This window comes from Chelonia mydas, chromosome 2 (genome assembly GCF_015237465.2).
Source record: "Chelonia mydas isolate rCheMyd1 chromosome 2, rCheMyd1.pri.v2, whole genome shotgun sequence".
Lineage (NCBI taxonomy): Eukaryota > Metazoa > Chordata > Testudines > Cheloniidae > Chelonia > Chelonia mydas.
In genome coordinates this window covers 686168-706789 of record NC_057850.1, presented here as the reverse complement: position 1 = coordinate 706789, position 20622 = coordinate 686168, and the positions used below count along the sequence as shown (strand labels likewise).

General features: G+C 48.6%; 1 protein-coding gene across 48 annotated transcripts in view; it reads left to right on the top strand.

The window, feature by feature from the left end:
- SCRIB (scribble planar cell polarity protein) overlaps positions 1–20622 on the top strand; it is a 240891-nt gene that overhangs the window by 12843 nt on the left and 207426 nt on the right. For all 48 annotated transcript variants that reach the window (XM_037891689.2, XM_037891716.2, XM_043538871.1 and 45 more), the window contains exons 2-5: positions 17079–17196; positions 17785–17863; positions 19124–19213; positions 19983–20039. In XM_037891689.2, the coding sequence (XP_037747617.1) occupies positions 17079–17196; positions 17785–17863; positions 19124–19213; positions 19983–20039 (344 nt within the window). The remainder of the gene's footprint in view (positions 1–17078; positions 17197–17784; positions 17864–19123; positions 19214–19982; positions 20040–20622) is intronic.

Sequence of the window (20622 nt, the reverse complement as noted above, 5' to 3'; positions counted from 1 at the left end):
TCACACACTGGTGGACTCATTTAGGGACTGTCCCTTTGTGGGGAAGGGGCTGCCCGCTGTGCTGTCTGTGGCTGACTGTTCTGGTGCTTAATCCTGTCTGGAGAATGGCCGGCTTTTCAGGGCCTGCCCTGGGGATTTTGTTGTTGCTGGGAAGCTGCTTCATTCATTGTCAGTTCAAAGAGCTAGTCTTATCCTTTTATCCACTGTCCCTTTCTCCTTGTTCATTTTCCACCGGATCTGGTTGAATGAGTGACCAGTGGAGGGGGCTGAGCTGGGTTGGGGGCTCTCTGTGGGAAATGCAGGGTACTGGGGAACACTTTCAAAATTCCAAGCATCCTCTTTTGAGTCTGTGGCTTCCCAGTCTGGCCTCCATCAGATCCTGAGGGCATTGTCCCAAACCCTAGAGCCCAGTTGCTTTTAATCCTAAGGGCTTTACTGACATTAATGCAGGTAGCCAGAGGGGCAGGGTTGGGGAATTATAGAAAGCAAGTAAGTCAGGAAGCCCGAGTAACAAAGGGCCAATGTGGGCACCCTCCCCACAGACTGAGTGTGAGAGGGGAGCTCTGAAGTGGCTCTGTGGATGAAAGGGTACCTGTGGGTAGAAGTTGAGATGGCCCTGGTTGTCTTTGTGACTCTGTTGTTCCTCTGATGCAGGTTGGCCTTGGCCTTTGTCAGCCCTGGAGGTGCCTGAGCATCTAGCTTTGGTGACGCTGCTAGGGGCTCCCAGGCTCCTTTGCAGCTTGTTTTTGGCTCACTGGGCACCTGTGATAGCCTTACTCCCTGAGGAGGATATTTACAAACTCATCAAGCCCCTTATGTGTGGCTGGAAGCTGCTGCCTGAGTCCAAGGTTGGCTGAAAGTGTCTGTGTGTGTGATAGCAGGAGGACAGCTGGCTCCCTGTCCCTCCCTAATAGGCTGTTACATGCCTAGAGCCCTCCGTCCCTCCCTCCCCCCTCTATTGGGAATGGGGTGTCAGTTACTCTAACATGGTATGTGACAACAGGAGGCATTCAAGGGGCTGGTCATGGCTCCAACCCATAGGGAGCTGGGGATCTCTCTTGCTCCCCGCAGGCCCTTCAGTGAGACCACCTGTGATAAAGGTCTGACATAGGAGAGAGCTGGGGGCCACACACAACTTGGGGTTAGCAAAGGCTAAGGTCCTATAGCAGGAGTCAGTATCCACTCCTTCCAGGGGTTGCTTTTACAGCTTCCTGATGCAAATAATCAAATACTGTTAGCCAAAGCTTGAGCTGGAGACTCACCCAACCCATGATTGAAGTGCAAATGGAGCAAGGCTTTGCCATACACCTAAAACATATGCTGGCATAGCTATGTCAATCAGAGGTGTGAAAAACCCACACCCCTAGCCACGGAGCTATGCCGACCAAACCCCTGGTGTACATGCCACAATGCCAAGGGACGAGAGCTTCTGTGGGCATCGCTAATCTCATTCAGGGAGATGGCGTTCCTGTACTGGCAGTAGTCTTTTTGTTAGCATTTGCTGCACCTGTGCTCCGGGCTACGCTGCCATAGGTTGTGTAGTGTAGACATAGCCTTAGACCAGGGGTGGGCAAACTACAGCCTGCTGGCTGGATCTGGTCCGTCAGGGCTTTGGATCTGGCCCGCGGGATTGCCACCCCCGTGGTGCCGCACGCCGCTCCTGGAAGCGGCCGGCACCACGTCCCTGCGGTGCCTGGGGGAGGGGGCAGGGGAACCGTGGCCAATGGGAGCTTTGGGGGAGGTACCCACAGGCGAGGGCAGTGCGCGGAGCTCTCTGTCCCCGCCTCCCCCAGGGGCTGCAGGGACGTGGTGCTGGCTGCTTCCGGGAGCGGCGTGGGGCCAGGGCAGGCAGGGACCCTGTCTTAGCTCCGCTGCGTGCTGTTGCCACCCCAGAGCTGCTCCAGGTAGGTGGCGTCAGGCCAGAGTCCGAACTGCAATCCCCTGCCACACCTCTCCTGAGCCCTCAACCCCCTGCCCTGAGCGCCCAGCCGCACCCCTCCTGCACCTCAACCCCCTACCCTGAGTCTCCTGCTGCACTCTGCACCCTTCCACACCCCAATCCCCTGCCCTGAGCCCCCTCGTACACCTTGGACCCCTCTGCGCCCCAGCCTCTTGCCCTGAGCCCCTTTCTGCACACCACACCCCCTCCCAGACCCCGCACTTCCTTCTGCACCCCTGCCCCAGCCCTACATTCATCGCCTACGTGCAGTTTCCCCACCCAGTTGTGGCCCTTGGGCCAAAAAGTTTGCCCACCCCTGCCTTAGATTGTGAGCTCTGTGGGGCAGAAACTGTCTTCTGGTTTGTGCAGTGCTTAGCACTACTGGGCTCTGATCCATAACTGGGCCCCCTGCGTGTATTGCACTAAATAGTAGGGGTAGGATTGAGGTCAGGGTGCTGGATATCTGTCAGTAATTAGAAAAGGAGGACTTGTGGCACCTTAGAGACTAACCAATTTATTTTAGTATAAGCTTTCGTGAGCTACAGCTCACTTCATCGGATGCTCACGAAAGCTTCTGCTCAAATAAATTGGTTAGTCTCTAAGGTGCCACAAGTACTGGAGGATGGTGTGGATTTTACCCTCAGCAAGTTTGCAGATGACACTAAACTGGGAGGAGAGGTAGATACGCTGGAGGGTAGGGATAGGATACAGAGGGCCCTAGACAAATTGGAGGATTGGGCCAAAAGAAATCTGATGAGGTTCAACAAGGACAAGTGCAGAGTCCTGCACTTAGGACGGAAGAATCCCATGCACCGCTACAGACCAGGGACCGAATGGCTAGACAGCAGTTCTGCAGAAAAGGACCTAGGGGTTACAGTGGACGAGAAGCTGGATATGAGTCAACAGTGTGCCCTTGTTGCCAAGAAGGCCAATGGCATTTTGGGCTGTATAAATGGGGGCATTGCCAGCAGATTGAGGGACGTGATCGTTCCCCTCTATTCGACATTGGTGAGGCCTCATCTGGAGTACTGTGTCCAGTTTTGGGCCCCACAGTACAAGAAGGATGTGGAAAAATTGGAAAGAGTCCAGCGGAGGGCAACAAAAATGATTAGGGGACTGGAACACATGAGTGATGAGGAGAGGCTGAGGGAACTGGGATTGTTTAGTCTGCGGAAGAGAAGAATGAGGGGGGATTTGATAGCTTTCAGCTACCTGAAAGGGGGTTCCAAAGAGGATGGATCTAGACTGTTCTCAGTGGTAGCAGATGACAGAACGAGGAGTAATGGTCTCAAGTTGCAGTGGGGGAGGTTTAGGTTGGATATTTGGAAAAGCTTTTTCACTAGGAGGGTGGTGAAGCACTGGAATGCGTTACCTAGGGTGGTGGTGGTGGAATCTCCTTCCTTAGAAGTTTTTAAGGTCAGGCTTGACAAAGCCCTGGCTGGGATGATTTAGTTGGGGATTGGTCCTGCTTTGAGCAGGGGGTTGGACTAGATGACCTCCTGAGGTCCCTTCCAACCCTGATATTCTATGATTCTATGTCTTCTGTTCCTCTCATTGTACTGACCCTCGGGTGTCATGAGGTGTGACACTGGTGCTGCTGATACAGCTGTTTCCTTGGCAGGTGGCCTGCCGCATTCTAGTTTGAATCTAACATTCTTCCTACTTGCAATGGGGTGGAGGGTAATTGCTTGGCATTCTTGTCCTGGCATTTCTTTTGTTCTAGTTTCCTAGTGTTTAGCTTTTTTTAATGTTGTCAGTGTCAGTTGTCTCTGGCTCTGGAAGCTTGTTAGATGTTGTTACCAAGGTTTTTGTTCTTTTGACAATGCGGTGTATTGTGATACTCAAACAATACTAAAGATTGCTCCCTTGACGCTCATGACCAAACTGAATGCATTCGATGAAGTGAGCTGTAGCTCACGAAAGCTTATGCTCAAATAAATTGGTTAGTCTCTAAGGTGCCACAAGTACTCCTTTTCTTTTCATGACCAAACTGTGGTTTATAGTGTGTGGTGAGGAGCAGTGTGATTTGCAATAGCTCAGTTTCAAAACAGCTTAAATGACTTAAATCTAAAAGATCTGCACTAACCTTGGACGGGTGACAGTCAGAAATCTCTCATATAGATTCAGTGGCTCTTTTGTATTGTTTCCTGTGTTTGTTTGCATGCACGCACACACAAAAACTTTGACCTCAGCATTCGTATCTAGTTAGAATAAGGCATCTCATGCTCTGTTTCCCTTCTTGGTACTCAGATGGCTATGGTGAATTGGGTTTAGCATGTGACATTATTACTGTAGTACCTAGGAGCCACAGTCACGGACCAGAACCCCGTTGCGTTAGGTGGTGTACAAACAAAGGAAAACACAGTCCCTGACCCAAAAAGCTTACAGACTATATAAGACAAGAGACAATGGCCAGGGGAGTACAAGGAAAGGGTGAGTCAGTATCAGTCAGCATAGCAGGCTGTGATCTTGGGGCTGTATTATAGAGGCCTCACAGCAAAGGACAGTTTCAAGGAGGGTTTTGAAGGAGAACATAAGAAGGGCCCTACTGGGTCAGACCAAAAGTCCATCTAGCCCAGTATCCTGTCTCCTGACCGTGGCCAATGCTAAGTGTTTCAGAGGGAATGAACAGGATGGGTAATCATCAAGTGATCCATCTCTTGTCGCCCATTTCCAGCTTCTGGCAAACAGAGGCTAGGGACACCATCCCTGCCCATCCTGGCTAATGGCCATTGATGGACCTATCCGCCATGAATTTATCTACTTTTTTTGAAGGAGGATAATTTAGTTTTGTGGATGTTTAGAGGGAACTTCTTCCAAGTGTGAGTGTCAGCATGGGAGAAAGCACAAAGGTGCTTGTTTGAAAACGTAACGAGGGCAATGGACGTTGGAATCGACCTTTCAGTAGTGCATGAGAGATGATAGGAAAGGGAGATAAGATGTTAATGGTCTTGAAGGTGAAGACAAGTAGCTTTCTCCAAGGCCACCTTGTTTTATGACATTTCTGTTTGCCTTCACCTATCTTGGAGCTGTTTTAGTTCCTTTGTCACTGGGCACACGTACATAACTAATCTCAGTGAGCCTGATCTCGCATTTGTTTTGACTCCTTTGGCACACTGCAGAAAACACTGAGAGAGACTGTGTAATGATTATGCAGTCATCACCCCACATTTGCAGCTCCTCAATAAATACTTCAATCCTATGCAGGTCATCAAAGGAGTAGGATATGATGTTTTGGTGACCTCAGGTGCTGAGATAATCCTGAAGAGATGTCACATGAACATATCTACCTTATACAGACATGCAGCGTAGTTTTGCCACACGGTTGGCTTATTTTGTGCCTGCCAAATGAAACAAGTCCAATATTTGACTTAAACAGGGGCTGTTATGATTGTGTTACTTTCAGCTCCAAGCTTCGTGGATAAAAAACCCACTTATGCCCAAATAAATGTATTAGTCTTTAAGGTGCCACCGGACTCCTCGTTGTTTTTGTGAATACAGACTAACACGGCTACCCCTCTGATACTTGATTATTGTTCATCTGTTTCCAGTGTCACAAATGAATGTATTGTAAAATCTTCCTTAGTAAATTTGAGATCATTAAAGTTACAGGTTTAAGCACTCAGAAGTCAGGAAATACTGAACTGTGAGTTGCTTGCATCACCTTAACTCTGCCCTCTTGTGTCTGCATCCTTCTGATAGCTCTGAACAATTCAGACTATTTCTGTGTACGCTAATTTTGTTGTCTTAATCAGCCTTAACTGGGAGAGGCTAAACCCTGAGCACTTGCTGTTTACTTGCACGTCCTGTTGACTTCAATGGGAGGTGCTGCTGCTCCGCACTTCTGAGTAAAAGCCTTTACCTTGTTTGTCCTTCTCTCTTGTGGCTTTATAGTCTACATTTCTCAGCAGCCATGTACTGCAGTTTTGAAAAAGGGAAAACAGTTTTTTAGACTGACCCACCTTTGAACAGTAGTTTAACATCTCAAACTGTGTCTCAGGAATAGAGCTGTATTAATAGTGCATCTGCCCAGGTTCATAGCTTTGCTGAGCTGCAGCAGAGTAATTGACATGCTACAACTTGGCAAAGCTTCTGAACACTGACAGAAGTACCAGAGTTGACCATATGCAGACCTGGGCAGAAATCATGGCATCAGTTACACTTGGGTCACATTTAGATATTTTTCTTTGCAATCATAAGACCTACAATCTTAATTTTTGTAAACAGAAGCGGAGATGCTGCAGAAGTTAATGGCAGTCGCTAGAGAGAGCTTTGGACTTGCTTCAGGAAATAGAAAACCCAATTTCCTGCCATTGTAACTAGTTTTTATTTTTATATGGTTTATTGTCAAAATATTTTTAAATAAAGTTCAGCTCTGACTCTGAGAAATGGATGTGCTATCATTAAATACTGCTCTTTACTAAATGGGAATTGTGTGCAGAACTGATACTTGTCCACTGCTGTGGACATTTTTTGTGATTCCTTAATTGGATAAGGACAAGTGCATAGCAAACTGCATTTTATTGTGAATTGAGAACATTTTATGTACACAATATATACAGTTATTTTGTAACATTGTATTTACAGTCAGATCTTCTACTGAAGCAACGCTGACAGGGCTTTAATCATTGAAAACTATTGCTGTAAGGCCTGGTCGACAGGTAAAGTTTTACTGGCATATTGTTGGATTCTCCTGTCACTTGGATTGAGGAGTATTCAGCTAGTGTTGACTTAAGTTATGGGTTTACTGATTTTTATGGCTTCTCACATGGGAAGTGAGTCAGATCCTGGATTTGCAAATGCAAGTGCATGTATTGCAAATGCAGTTGGAGGGGAGGGTTTGAAGCATTGGCTTGTTCTCTTCTCTTGCAGAGACCTCAAAAGTGGACACAGCCTCATGTTGCAGACCTTTCCATCTGGGTCTGTCTAGTGCAATGAGTTCCCAGGTTTTCATGTCTATCTTGCATGCTTTGAGGTTAGCCTTTGCGGTATCTTGATATCTGAGGATGGGTCGAACCTTAGAGCGAATTGCTGTGCTCAGCTGGCAGTAGAGTACCGCTTCTGGTATACAGGAAACCTCCATGTGGATCATGTGTCCGACCCAGAAGTTGAGCCCTGATGAGCATGTTCTCAATGCCAAGGATTTGGCACTTCTCAAGGACTTCAGTGCTAGGGATCCTGTCCTGCCACTTGATGTTGCAGATAGATCCTGGACATTGAAGGTGGAAGCTCTCTAGCTGTTTGAGGTATTGGTAGCACGTCCATTTCTTGCAGCCATAGAGGAGCGAGGTGAGTACAACAGTGCGATAGATTTTTATCTTGGTTCTGAGGCAGATTCCATGCTCCTTCCAGAGCCTATGGGCGAGCCTGCCAAATGTCAAGCTGGCCTTTACGAGGTGCTGAGTGATCTCATCCAACATAGCATTGCTGGAAAGTATATTGCCCAGGTAGCAGAATTGCCTTGACTGAGGGCTGTGTTGTCAGTTGTGATGATGAGATCATGGTGCTGGTGGTCTGGTGCGGACTGGTACATGACCTCTGTCTTTTTCAGGCTGATTGTGAAACCGAAGCATTTTGAGGCATAGGCAAAGCGGTCCACGATAAGTAGAATGTTGTTGAGTGTCTGCACAGTGAGGGGACAGTTGTCAGCAAACGGGAGCTCTCTTAGCAGTTGTTCAGTTACCTTGGTGAAGGCCCTGAGTTGAACACTGAATAGACCCCCCAACCCCCCACCCCATCCAATCTAAACCAGATGTGTACACCTCTATCAAAGTCCTGGAATGCAAACAAGAGCATGGCTGAAAAGGCAACGGCAAAGAGGATGGGAGCCGTTACACATCCTTGTTTGGTGCCATTGGTGATGGGGAAGGCCTCTGAGTCACCACGTTCCATCATTCTGACCATCATGAAGTGAGCGGATTACAGCAATCGTCTTCTCTGGGCAGTCGAATTTATGAAGGTGTTTCACCATATAGAAAGCTTTGGTTAGGTCAACAACACCATGCATGGGTCCTTGTTCTCTTCATGAGCTTTCTCTTGTATTTGGTGGGCTGCAAAAAATCATGTCCCTAGTGCCACAGTCAGCATGAAAGCCACGCTGTGACTTTGGATACACTGAATCTGCTAGGGGAGAGAAGAGTCTCTTGAGGACAGCCAGTGTAAGGATCTTCCCTGCTTTTGACAGCAGTGAGATTCCACAGTGGTTTTCACAGCTAGGTATGCTTCCCTTCCTTTTATATAGATAGATTATGAAAGCTTTCTTATACTCCCGGGGCATGGTACCCTGTTCCCAGATGGTCTTAAATACTGGTGAGTTTCCTGACCAGGTGAACACCTCCACATTTGTAAGCTTCAGGTGGAATGCTGTCAGGGCCTGGAAGCCTTGCCTGTGCAAAGCTGATTGATGGTCTTGGTAACGTCATCTAAGGAGGGGTACACAGCTCCTCCAGGACAGGACGCTGTGGGAGTCAATCGATGGCTTTGTGGGACATAATGGATTGACAGTTCAGGAGACTCTCAAAGTCCTTAGCGTAGTGCAAAAGAATGTCACCTTTGTTTGTGAGCAGCTGGTTACCATCTGCTGTGAGGACAGGGGCTGAACCACTGGATTTTGGGCCATACACAGCACAGAGACCTTTATAGAAGGCCTTCATGTCATGCTTATCAGCCGCTTTCTGCAGTTCTGAAGCGTTCTGCTCCCACCAGTGGTTCTTCATTAGCCTCAGTCGGGTTTGTAATGTATGTGTGGCTTGACAGTGTGTGGCCGCCTTCCTTGTTCATTTCTTGTCCATCATGCAGGACTTGTGGGTAGTGTGCCTGGTCTTCAGTAGCCAGTCTCTCTCAGGGCCATTCTCATCGAACCATCCCTGGTGTTACTACCTGACAAAGCCAAGAACCTTGGATGCTGTATTATATGTGACGTGTATAGAGAAAGTAAATAAGGAAGTGTTATTTACTCCTTCTAATAATACCAGAACAAGGGGCTACCAAATTAAATTAATAGGTAGCAGGTTTAAAACAAACACAAGAAAGTATTTTTTCACACAACGCACTGTCAAGCTCTGGAACTCCTTGCCAGAGGGTGTTGTGAAGGCCAATACTATAACGGGGTTCAAAAGGGAGCTAGCTAGATTAATGGAGGATAGATCCATCAATGGCTATTAGCCAGGATGGGCAGGAATGGTGTCCCTAGCCTCTGTTTGCCAGAAGCCTAGACTGGGTGACAGGGCATGGATCACTTGATAACCTGTCTGTTCATTCCCTTAGGGGCGCCTGCCATTAGCCACTGTCAGAGGACAGGATACTGGGCTTGAAGGACCTTTGGTCTGACCCAGTATGGCCGTTCTTATCTCTGAGCTTCTGTCAGGTTGCCTTAATGGCAGTCACATTGATCTTTGGTGGTTTGAGGCATCTTTTGGGGCACTCTAGTGAGAAATGTAGTGACGTCATGCTTCTCACAAGCTGATGGTCTGACCAGCATTCAACATCTCTCAAACAACGGGGGTGTGACACTGACAGATCAGCTTAGTTTGGCGCTATAGGTCATTTCACGTGTGTGAATTTCAAAGAAATGTTAAGTGTATTAGTACGCATGGACCAATTTACTTGTGTTAGTTTAGTTCAAAGGGAACGTTAATGGCATTGCCTTTACTTTTCTATAAACTTGTTGATTGCTTATTGCATTACATTGTGTATGTCTCTGTAATTAAATAACCCTAGATCAGGGGTTCTCAAATTGTGGGTCCGGGCCCCCTAAGGGCTTCAGCTTTGGCCCCCCTCCCTGCCTGGGGCAGTGGAGCTGTGGTGGCGGGACTCGGGTGGGCTCCTTCTTCGGTCCCCTCCTCCTGGGGTCGTGTAGTAATTTTTGTCGTCAGAAGACGTCACGGTGCAATGAAGTTTGAGTACTGCTGCCCTAGATCAAAGTGTGTATATTCAGGTGTTAGAACTTCATTAATACTAATGAATGATACTTCTATTGTTTTCATTTATCTATCCCCATAAGAATGTAATGGCAGGCAATTGCATTAGGTATGTCACTGCAACTAAATTACTTGTGAATGCAAAAGAAGTAGAAGGCTAAAGTCAAAGCAAGGGTCATTGAGTTCACAGATCAAACTGCATTTCCTACTCACTGTCAACAGAGGAAAAGCCCAGGCTTTGGTGAAGACACCTGTCAGCTTGCCTTCTGTGAACAGGATCTATAAATACTGGCTTAAGGGAATGATCCTGCATCTCTGGACTGATATTCTTTAATGGTAGAATACTGAGTAATTAGACAGATACCCAAAATTACTTTGGGGAACCCTGAGAGGCTTATGGAAAACTAGCAGATCACTATATCTGTGCTGTCCCTTTTAATCTACAAACTTGGATTCTCCTGTTAATGTATTTTACCTGCTTTAACCTCTCAATAACTCATTTCTTTTTCTTAGCTAATAAACCTTTAGTCAGTTTACTAGAGAAATTGGCTCCAGCATTGTCTTTGGTGAGATCCAGAGTACCAATTTGACCTGGGGAAAGCGACTGGCCCTTTGGTGTGTGAGTAAACTAATGTGATGCAATATTTGGTATTGTGACCAATATCAAAGTCTAGTTTGGTTGGGTGGTAAGGTGGGCTGGAGATCCTAAGTGGACTGTCTGTGACTCCATGGTAATAGTGGTATAGTGATCCAGGAGTGCACATTTGTTACTGGCTTGGTGAAATCTAATTATAGAAAATAAACAAGTTTGGGGAGTCTTCCTTGTTTTCTGACAGCCTGACCTGAGATTGGCACTCATTGTTGAAAGCCATACCACACAGCGTGACAGGGTGATATGTACATCTTTGATGTCTTTAGACCATACAATTACATAGTCCAGCATGTGCCACTGTTTTGACCTGGGATGCTTCCGTGTTGTCTTATATTTGTTGGCTTTTGGAAGACTGTTGGGAATAGTGAGATTGAACTTGGAACACTTGAAGAGAAGTAGTTGGCAATTTGAGTTTGACCATCCAAAGTCGTGATGGCCTAGCAACCCTGCTCCACGTGTCAGTCAGCTCCTACATGTGCATTTAAAATCTTCAAGTACAATGAGTTTGTCCTAGTTTGGCACCCCTCTGATGACCCTGCTGAAATCTTCATAAAACAGGTTTCAGAGTAACAGCCTTGTTAGTCTGTATTCGCAAAAAGAAAAGGAGTACTTGTGGCACCTTAGAGACTAACCAATTTATTTGAGCATAAGCTTTTGTGAGCTACAGCTCACTTCATCGGATGCATACTGTGGAAAATACAGACAATGTTCTTATACATACAAACCATGAAAAAATGGGTGTTTACCACTACAAAAAGGTTGTAGCTCACGAAAGCTTATGTTCAAATAAATTGGTTAGTCTCTAAGGTGCCACAAATACTCCTTTTCTTTTTGCTTCATAAAACAGTTCCTTGACCTCATCTGTATGAGTCATTGACACCTAGCTCTGATGATGGTGGCATACAGGGAATATTTTATGGAGAGCACTATAAGTAGGTCATTGACTCCCTGGGGGAGCGAGTCAAGCTTACAGGGAATGTCAGACTGTATGGTGATCCCTACCCCCAACTGTCTCAGCTCATCCCTGGCCTTTCTAGGCTAGTAGAAGGTGTAGCCTGCTCACACCACCTCCAGGTGAGACTCAGAGTCTGGTTTCACTGACAGCAGTGTCTGTTACATCTCTTCAGTGTTTTGGCAATAAGAGCTGTTCATTCTTGGTAAGGGGTGTGATTTTTTTTTTGCCAGCATAATTATGCTGAAATAACCCTAGTGTAGATGCAGTTGTACCTGTATAAGGTGCTGTAAACTGTGTTCACACTAGGTAGATAAATCCTACACCGCTGTTTGTTACACTCCACTTGCACTAGATTAAGATATATATGGTGTCATACAAATGTCTTTCATGGACTGTGGAATGCATCCTAGGCCTATATCTCTGATTGTAGAAAAATTCTATATGAAAACTAGTATGTGCTCCTGTACTGAGGCTATAATTCACACACACAAGAGCTATAGGTCCCTTTGGCATTTTCTGAGTCTTGCCAAGGTAGTTGTTTTTTGCATGAAATTCTATAGCATCATAGGAATTTAGGGCTGGAAGGGACCTCAAGAGGTCATCAAGTCCAGCCCCCTGGATTGAGGCAGGACCAAGTAAACCTCGACCGTCCATGACTGGTGTTTGTCCAACTTGTTCTTAAAAACCTCCAATGATGGGGATTCCACTACCTCCTTTGCAAGCCTATTCCAAAACTTAACTATTTATCTTATTATAGTTAACTTTACCTAATTTCTAACCTGAATCTCCCATGCTAGAATCTGTGGGGGAGGATAATGGATATAGCCTCTGAAATTCTTACTCTGACCTGAGGCCTTGGCTGGAGTTGACAATTTCATATCTATTTAACACTTGTTCCTTACTATTAAACTCCTTTATGCTAGTTAAGCTGAATTAAATAGCACTTTTGCTGCTGATATTGCTCTCCCCATGCCCCTGTGACTTATGGAAGTATAGTAGGCAGTAAGAGTCTAAATTTATATAGGTTTCAGAGTAGCAGTCGTGTTAGTCTGTATTTGCAAAAAGAAAAGGAGGACTTGTGGCACCTTAGAGACTAACCAATTTATTTGAGCACAAGCTTTCGTGAGCTACAGCTCACTTCATTGGGTGCACTGAATGCATCCGATGAAGTGAGCTGTAGCTCACGAAAGCTTATGCTCAAATAAATTTTTTAGTCTAAGGTGCCACAAGTCCTCCTTTTCTTTTTGTAAATTTATATGGGTGCCTTTCCTCTTAAAGCACTTTACATCTTCTGTACAGCCTTAGCAAATGAGCAGCAATGCTTCATTGTCTCGCTAATACACATATGTAAGCAACTGTACTTAAGGTCTGGTTTGAGAAACCTACACAGTAGACTGCATAGGTCTTGGCCTATTGACTGTGAAGAGCTGACTTGAACTAATAGCTCTAGGAAGGAGGAGTATTTCAAACCTGCTGCTGGGAGCCCTTAGCCCAACCCCTCCAGCAGGGTGGACAGCTCCATTCATGGCATAGGTACTGACTCCCTGCTTTTCATATAACCTTTCTCCCCCGTATCTGGCCTCTGTAGAAGACAGAAGACCTTGTTCTCTACTATGCAGTGCTGAAGAAGGCCTGTATCTTACTGTGATGGGGTCGGACTCACCACTTCGGTGCCTCCTGCTGGCCGTGCTGGGAATTAGCTCTTGGTTACCAGTGGTGTCTCACCGCTCACTTCCTCTAGTGGTGTCTCACCGCTGTCGCTTCTGCTCCACCTCTAAGACCCACGACATTCCCCGGACCACAGCGTCCTCTTCTGGGCACAGCTGGGCTGTGCCCCACTCCACTTTCTCCCCGCTTCTGGGGGAACTGGCTGTCTCCAGTCCATTCACTTGCCGCTGCAGCCTACTGTAGCCTTCGGTCTAGCCCCTCACCTCAGGGGTAAAGTGCAGTCCAAATACTGGCCACCCCTCTGTGGCAAGTGGGGGGAAAAGGGGGGCTGGGCCCACACACTAATCCAGGCTCTGACCCAGGGACCCTATAGCCAGCAGACACATGCTGCTGCTCCTCCAACTCCCACCGCCTGTTTCCCTAGGCCACTTTCCCCTAGCCCCTTCCTGGCCTGTTGTATCAGGGGCCTCAGCCAGGCAGTCCTCAGGCTGGAGCTCCCTTTTGCTCCCCTGACCCTGTCCAGCACTGCTCTATCTCAGGTGGTACTCTAAGGCAGCCGGTCCTTCTCCCTTGCACTCTAGGGAGAGACTGACGCTGCTCTGTTGAGCAGCCCTTCTTTTATATGGCCTTCCCTGGCCCTGATTGGCTGTTCAAACAAACCTTCTCCTGATTGGCTCTCTACAAGCCCTCCTTCCGTTGGTTGGGTTTTGTGCAGTCTCCCTGAGGGCTGCTTTAACCCTCCATCCACCTGTGTGGGGCAGCTGCCCCACCATACACCCTCCCCCTTAGAGGCCCCCCCTCCAGTCTTATCTCCCCAGTTTCTCCCTCAGCTGGGCCCGCAGGATGTCTCTCTCCTGCCTCAGGCTATCTACTACGAGGAGCAACCTGCTTCGTTCTTCCAGGGTCTGAGTCCCCACCGTAGCCTCCCTGAGGGCTGCTTTAACCCTCCATTTACCTGTGTGGGGCAGCCACCTCACCACATGTACTGAACAGATTTTGTTACCCCTGGCAGCCTTCAGTGTGGCTCATTCATATCAATGACCCATTCTGAAGGTGGGGGTGGTCACCTAGTAAAGAAGGGTCAGACCGAGGTCTAACTCAGGCCCATGTGTAGCTGTCTAGGTAAGTCACTTAGCCTCTGGGTCTGTTTTCTGGTCTACTATAAAGGTCTCCTTGCACTTGCTGCACCTGGGTACCCACCTGTGACTTATGGGCAGACAGAATAAATACATAGATTAGAAGTCATTTCTGTGTGTGTGGCTCTGTAGTCTAGTGACTGAGACATAACTCTGTTCCCACCTCTACCACAAACTTCCTGTGTGACCCTGAGTAAGACACTTACCATCTCCAAGGGTGTCTGACAATCATAGGCAGATAGCTGTAGAGTGGGAGTAGTTTTTATTTATATTGCAGTAGAGTCCAGAGACCCCAATCAGGAATTAGGGCCACTTTACGCTACACTCCATACATGAGTCCCTGCCTCTTCATGGAGGCTGTGTTGAGAATCCACCAAGGGCCAAATTGTCCTCCTTTCTCATGGTGAGTAGCCTGCTCTGCAAGTAGTCTCATTTATTTCAGTGGGAACGAGTGAGGGGCCTTTGGAAAGAGATCCCTGACATCTCTGCAGTGATTCAGGGAACACAGCAATTGCTGCAGCCCTGTAGCCCATCTAGTTCAAAATTCAGTCTCTGACTCTGGCTAGTACCAGCTGCAAGAAACTCCCTACTGGACAATGATGGAATCAGCTACCTATAGGGAAAGCCTCTTGCCTCACCCTATCTAACTCATGAGCTGCGTTCCCAATCTCCTTTTTGGAATGTTGCTAAGTAAGCTCTTAGTCTCAGAGGTACCTTGTTGTAGTGAGCTGTCCAGGCTATGAGTGTCTTTCATGATAGAGGCTTGCCTTCTGTCAGTAGAGTTTTCTATAGACGTGCATGTGCACCATCTTCCTTAGCTGATCGTTTTGAGCATAGGGTATGTCTACACTGCCTACGTTATGACGCGGCCACAACAGTGCTGCCACGACAGCGCTGTGACATGGGCAGTGTAGACATGCTTTATCGCCGTGGGAGAGCTCTCCCAGCGATTTTAAAAAAACAAACAAACAAAAAAAACACCCTGAACGAGCGGTGGTAGCTTTATCACCAGGAGCTGTGGCTCCTGGCGATAAAGCACTGTCTATTCTGGCGCTTTTTAGCGCTAAAACTTTTGTCGCTCAGGGTTTTTACTTTCACACCCCTGAATGACAAAAGTTTTAGCGCTGAAAGTGGCAGTGTAGACACAGCCATAGAGACAAAAACCTGCATCTTACCTACTGCCTCTGTTCAGCTTTCAATGGGTCATACTCTTGACCAGTCTCAAGGGGGTCCCTGAATGGCTGATTGCCTCAGCAAGGCTTGCTTCCCACCCCAGTTCCAGCATACTTCCTCCCTCCTATCGTCCATGGCACTGGTCAGAGGAATTGTTTACGCTGGGGCAGTGCATGTGGTCTCTCACTTGGACTCCCAAATGGTTGGGCTGAGCCATGGCCTGAAGTGAGGGAGTTAGAATGGAAACTTCATACAGCCTTAGCCCTGTACAGTAGTACACATTATGGCCCAGCACCTAGTGCTTTTGGTGCTGTAGCTTATTTCTTTGGTACCCATGCAGAGCAAAGCAGGGTCCTAAGAGAACAGGGATTAGTTCTCCAAAGCTCTGGAGAGCAAGGTACAGTTACCAGCTCAGTCCCCAGGCTGGCTTGCTCCCTCCCTCCTGAGTGGCCCTGTCTTGCAGTAGCTGGAACCCGTCCATGGCCTTCACAGGACTAAGACTGTGATCCTGCTCAGCTGGAACATGGTGTGAGCAGGTGCCCTTTGGTATGAGGGGACCCTAGTCCCTGGGACCCAGACACCTCCCAGAGAATGGAGAATGTTTATAAAATAGGGCGTTGGTCCCATAGACAGGGTGCCACCCTGAGAGGGGAAGGTATATAAAATGTATCAAGAGACTGATCAGGCGGCTGAGCCCTGACTAACAATGGGAGTTCTTGAGAAATTAGATAAATGTGTCTGGGATCAGCTGTAAGCTGGGATGGCAAGCCAGGAATTGTTACTGTTCCTCTTTTATAATGAGCGGCTCAGACCCCTACAACATATGCAGATTGCAGCTGACATGGACTCTACAAGTACCATAGTCCCTGAGAGCACACTCTCTGCATCACGTGAGAAGATGAAACCTGGGGCGGGGATCTCCCCACATTCCTGAGGTGGAGACTGATGTAGAAAACCATGTAGTGTCTGCACAATATCCTTATTCTCCTTACTGCTTCTTCCTACCTGTGGTGCCTTGCATCTGCTTGTGGGCTTCCTGTTCCCGACAGGCTGATAGCCTCTCTTGCTAATCTCTCTCCTTGCATCCATGTCACCTGCCATTTTGTATGCTCCTTTCTGTTGACATATGTGGGCTGGCTTTCCCATGTCTGTGTGGTATGTACTGGCGACTTCATTAATGGAGACATCTTATGCATTAGTATTCCTGTGATTTGCTGTGTGCCTGCAAAACAAGCAAAGGCGCTCCCTGCCCTGAGGAGCTTCCAGCCTGCATAGAGGGGAGGGGGGTGATAAGGAGCTGTAGAATAATGGGGTTGGGGCCACGACACACTTAATGACTCCATTTACTCCTTCCCTACACCTGTTCTGGATCACCAATGAGTCTGTTAAGCCGCTGGTCCCTACGGCTTCTTGCTCCCTACACGGATTGTGCCAGATAATTCTAGCTCCACCCCCCTTGGCTGCTCAGTCTCACATTGCTTGTCTGCTGCGTGGCAGCTGCAGCTTTGAGAGGTGGCGTGTCTGCAGGAAGGGGCCTGGGCAGAAGGAAGCTGTCCACTGCTGGCAGTTGTGTAGGGCTGGGGTAAGCAGGTAGGATGAGATCCCCTATGGAGCTGTTGCTGCTTTCTCCTTTCAGCCTTTCTTCCGGCTCCTGAACCTGCGCAAGCTAGGCCTGAGTGACAATGAGATTCAGAGGCTTCCCCCCGAGGTGGCCAACTTCATGCAGCTGGTGGAGCTAGACATCTCTCGCAATGGTAAGGCCAACCAGCCAGGGAACTTCGGGGGGGCCTTGTCAGGAGCCCAGTACCAGGCTCTTCCAGCACCCCAGTGCCCCACCCAGAGCACTGCTCCATGGGCCACCCATTGTCACCAGGATGTCAGTGTCTGTGCCTGAAGGAAGATGTGCCCTTCAGGAGCTTCCTAGAGGGAACTTTGCTGGGAGCTGCTCTTGTGCCATGGAGTCTCCATGTCTCCGTCCTCCCACTGTGTGACAGGCTCTCACTGGGGCCTCCCTTGTCCCCACAAATTCAGATGGGAAATAAGGTGTACGTTTTTAATAGTGATAGTAATTACCCACTAGAACAATTGACCAAGGGTTGTGGTGGATTCTCCATCACTGCTAATTTTTAAATAAAGACTGAATGTTTTTGTAAAGATCTGCTCTAGGAAGTATTTTGGGGAAGGTCTGTGGTCTGTGCTACACAGGAGGTCAGACTAGATGATCACAGTGGTCCCTTCTGGCCTTGAAATCTATGAATCCATGTAATGGGCTTTTGCCGTACACTCTTATCTCCATGTGACTGGCTCTTACTGGGGTCTTTTTTTCCCCCTCTTTGCTTCAGACATTCCAGAAATCCCTGAAAGCATCAAATTCTGCAAATCCCTGGAGATTGCTGACTTCAGTGGGAATCCCCTCTCCAGGTAGGGAGGGGCAGAGGAGGGGCAGGCAGTCTCCTCTCCTGGCTGAACTCGGTGCATGGGGTGAGGAAGGTAGAAGTACCCTATTCTCTCCAGCTTGCCTTGCCCAGCAGCTCGTATATGACATTCCCTAGAACTAAAATAGAAAGAGGCAAAGCCTGTGACCCTCCTGTAAGAATCAGTTCCAGGGGAGACAAAGGACATCATACTCTCAGGGCTGGCAACCTGCATACCCACCTTGGAAAAGATTTTGATATCCTAGGAGATGGCCGTCCTCTGGATTCACCACCCGCCTCACACCATCAGAGGCAGCAGGTTTGATGAGAGTGCTGAGAGCCACACTGGAGGTGATCCAAAGCCTGTCGCTGCCTTCCGAAGCTGTCTTGCCCCTGATAGTTTCCATACCTTACACCCGACTTACCCCTTCCCCATCCCTCCCCAGAGATGAGAACCTATTATTAAAAGAAGTGGCCTTGTTCCTTTGTCAGCCCCTAGGTGCTCTGTTCTTGGTGTCCCTCTGGTAACTCAGCCCTGCTGGTCCCCAGAAGTGCTCTGAGCTCCCTCCCTTTTGTCAGCATCTCCCCGCTAATACAGTGCCTGGAGCTGAGCACATGGTCTCAGGGAGTCTACCCAGAACCTTACGGAGAGGGACTCTTCCCCTTCATGTCCCATCCTGATGCCTTTGTAGCCTTTACTCCTGTGTCCTTTTGGGACTCCTCTGCCCTCCAGTACAGAGTCTGAGGTGCCCACTTTCCACTCGGTGATGTTGTGCCCCAACGTCCATTACAGTCTTTGTAGACAGACACTCCCATTCCTCCTGCCCTAGCCATTGTACCTTGTGGGCACCAAGGCCTCTGCAGACTGTGTGCCCCTTTAAATCAGAGTTAGCTCTCTGCTGCCTCCTTGTGGTGCTGGTATGTGAGCATAAGGTTTGCCAGACAGGAGCAGAACTGCCTCCAATGTGTGTGACTCCCCCATAATGCATCTAGGCAGTAGGTATTGTCGTTTGTTTGGAATGGGTAGGGCCGCAGTGAGTTTCTCTCCCTGTATAAAGGTTTGCAGGAATAGGGATTAGCTTTTCAGGGAGTAGGATGAGGCAGAGGGGACTCGGGGTTGTTTGTGCACAAACCTGTAACGGTGCTGGCTTTGTCACTTCCTGTCAGGGATGGTCTATATAATGCTGAGTCCTGCATGAGTGCAGGGCACTGGACTAAATGACCTACTGAGGTCCCTTCCAGTCCTATGAGTCTGCTTCGTCCGTAGGCTTCCTGAGGGCTTCACCCAGCTGCGGAGTCTGGGCCACCTGGCCCTGAATGATGTGTCCCTGCAGAGCCTCCCCAGTGATATCGGGAAGTGAGTGCACTTATGCTTCTTGCTAGTTGTGTGGGGAGTGCAGGGGGGTGGGGTGGGCAGGAGGAGAGCACCCCCACCATCGTGGAGGGTGCCTACACCATGGGGGAAAGAGCTATTTATCTGAACTCCTTGTGGCTTTAGGAACATTAATGAGGTTATCCCCCACACAGTCCAGCAGCTGAGTCAGGATCATTGTTCTTGTGTCCTAGATGGCAACTGTGGCACAAGAGGGGAGAGGACTTGCCCACAGGGAGTCTCTGCTGGAGGCAGGGATTGAACCCAGGCCTCCTGAGTCCCACAAGACCATCTTCCACTCTACTGCACATACACCACTTGCTCCCCTGCGAGTAGCTGCAGTCAGTTCAGCAAGACTCTCAGCATGATGAGCTCTGAGTGCTTAGGCAGAACCCTCAGGGCCCTCTCAGAGAGGGCATGTCCTTCCTTCCCCCAGGGCAGGGCATCACCTTGTGTGTGGTTTGATCTCCGGGATGCAGGCTGCTCCATAGGCTGATGCTATCTCTTTCCTGTCCCCTGGACTGGGAACAGCGTCCTCCATGGTGTTTTAATAGTAAGTCTCCATCAGCCCCGATAATTTGAGGACATCTTTATTTCAACCCCAGCCCACCTCTGCTACTGGTGTACACTGTGCACCCATGTATACGAAGGACTGCCCTGTGGGAGGGTCTGTGCATCCGAGTTTGTCCCTGAAGGGTCCCACCTACTCCCGCTCCCAGTGATTCTGGCTTCCTCGCTCCCTTTTCTCTTGCAGTTTGGCAAATCTGGTGACCCTGGAGCTGCGTGAGAACCTGCTCAAGTCCCTCCCCACGTGAGTGTCCTGTCGGGTGACTGTGGCACCTTCCTGGCTGGTCGCCTAGAGGAGCCCCAGGGGCTAACCATCTGCAGTGCAGAGCTCAGCACCCTGGCTACGGGGCCTGCAGGGCTTTGAATGAACAAGCTCTCCTTCGGTGAATTATTGGGGGTGGTATGAGGAGAAGGGGTTTGTTCCAGCAATAAAGGTAGGGAGGGACATTTGGAATCTGTTTAGCTGAGCTCATGGTCACACTGGAGGAGGCAGTGGAATTGGAAGGCTGCTGCTCTGAGGTGCCTGGTGGAACTGCTGAGAACGTCCCTCATTTGTGGGTTAGAGTTAGCTGAAGGTGGTTTTGGAGGGCAAGAGATGATGGTGTTTATGGGGGTGCAGGTGAGGATTTGCAGTATATGGTAAAGTAGAGCAAGGGAACTGGGGAATGTGGCGAATTTGTTCCCTTTTTCTGACACCTTTGCTTTTTTACATGCCTGTCCTGGCCCAGCAGCTCTCACGGGGGTGTGGGTGTTGGGCTTCAGTAGAATACTGGTCTTCTCGGGCAGGTGGGGGGTAAGAAGCCAGCCTTAAAGGAGAGAAGTTGAGT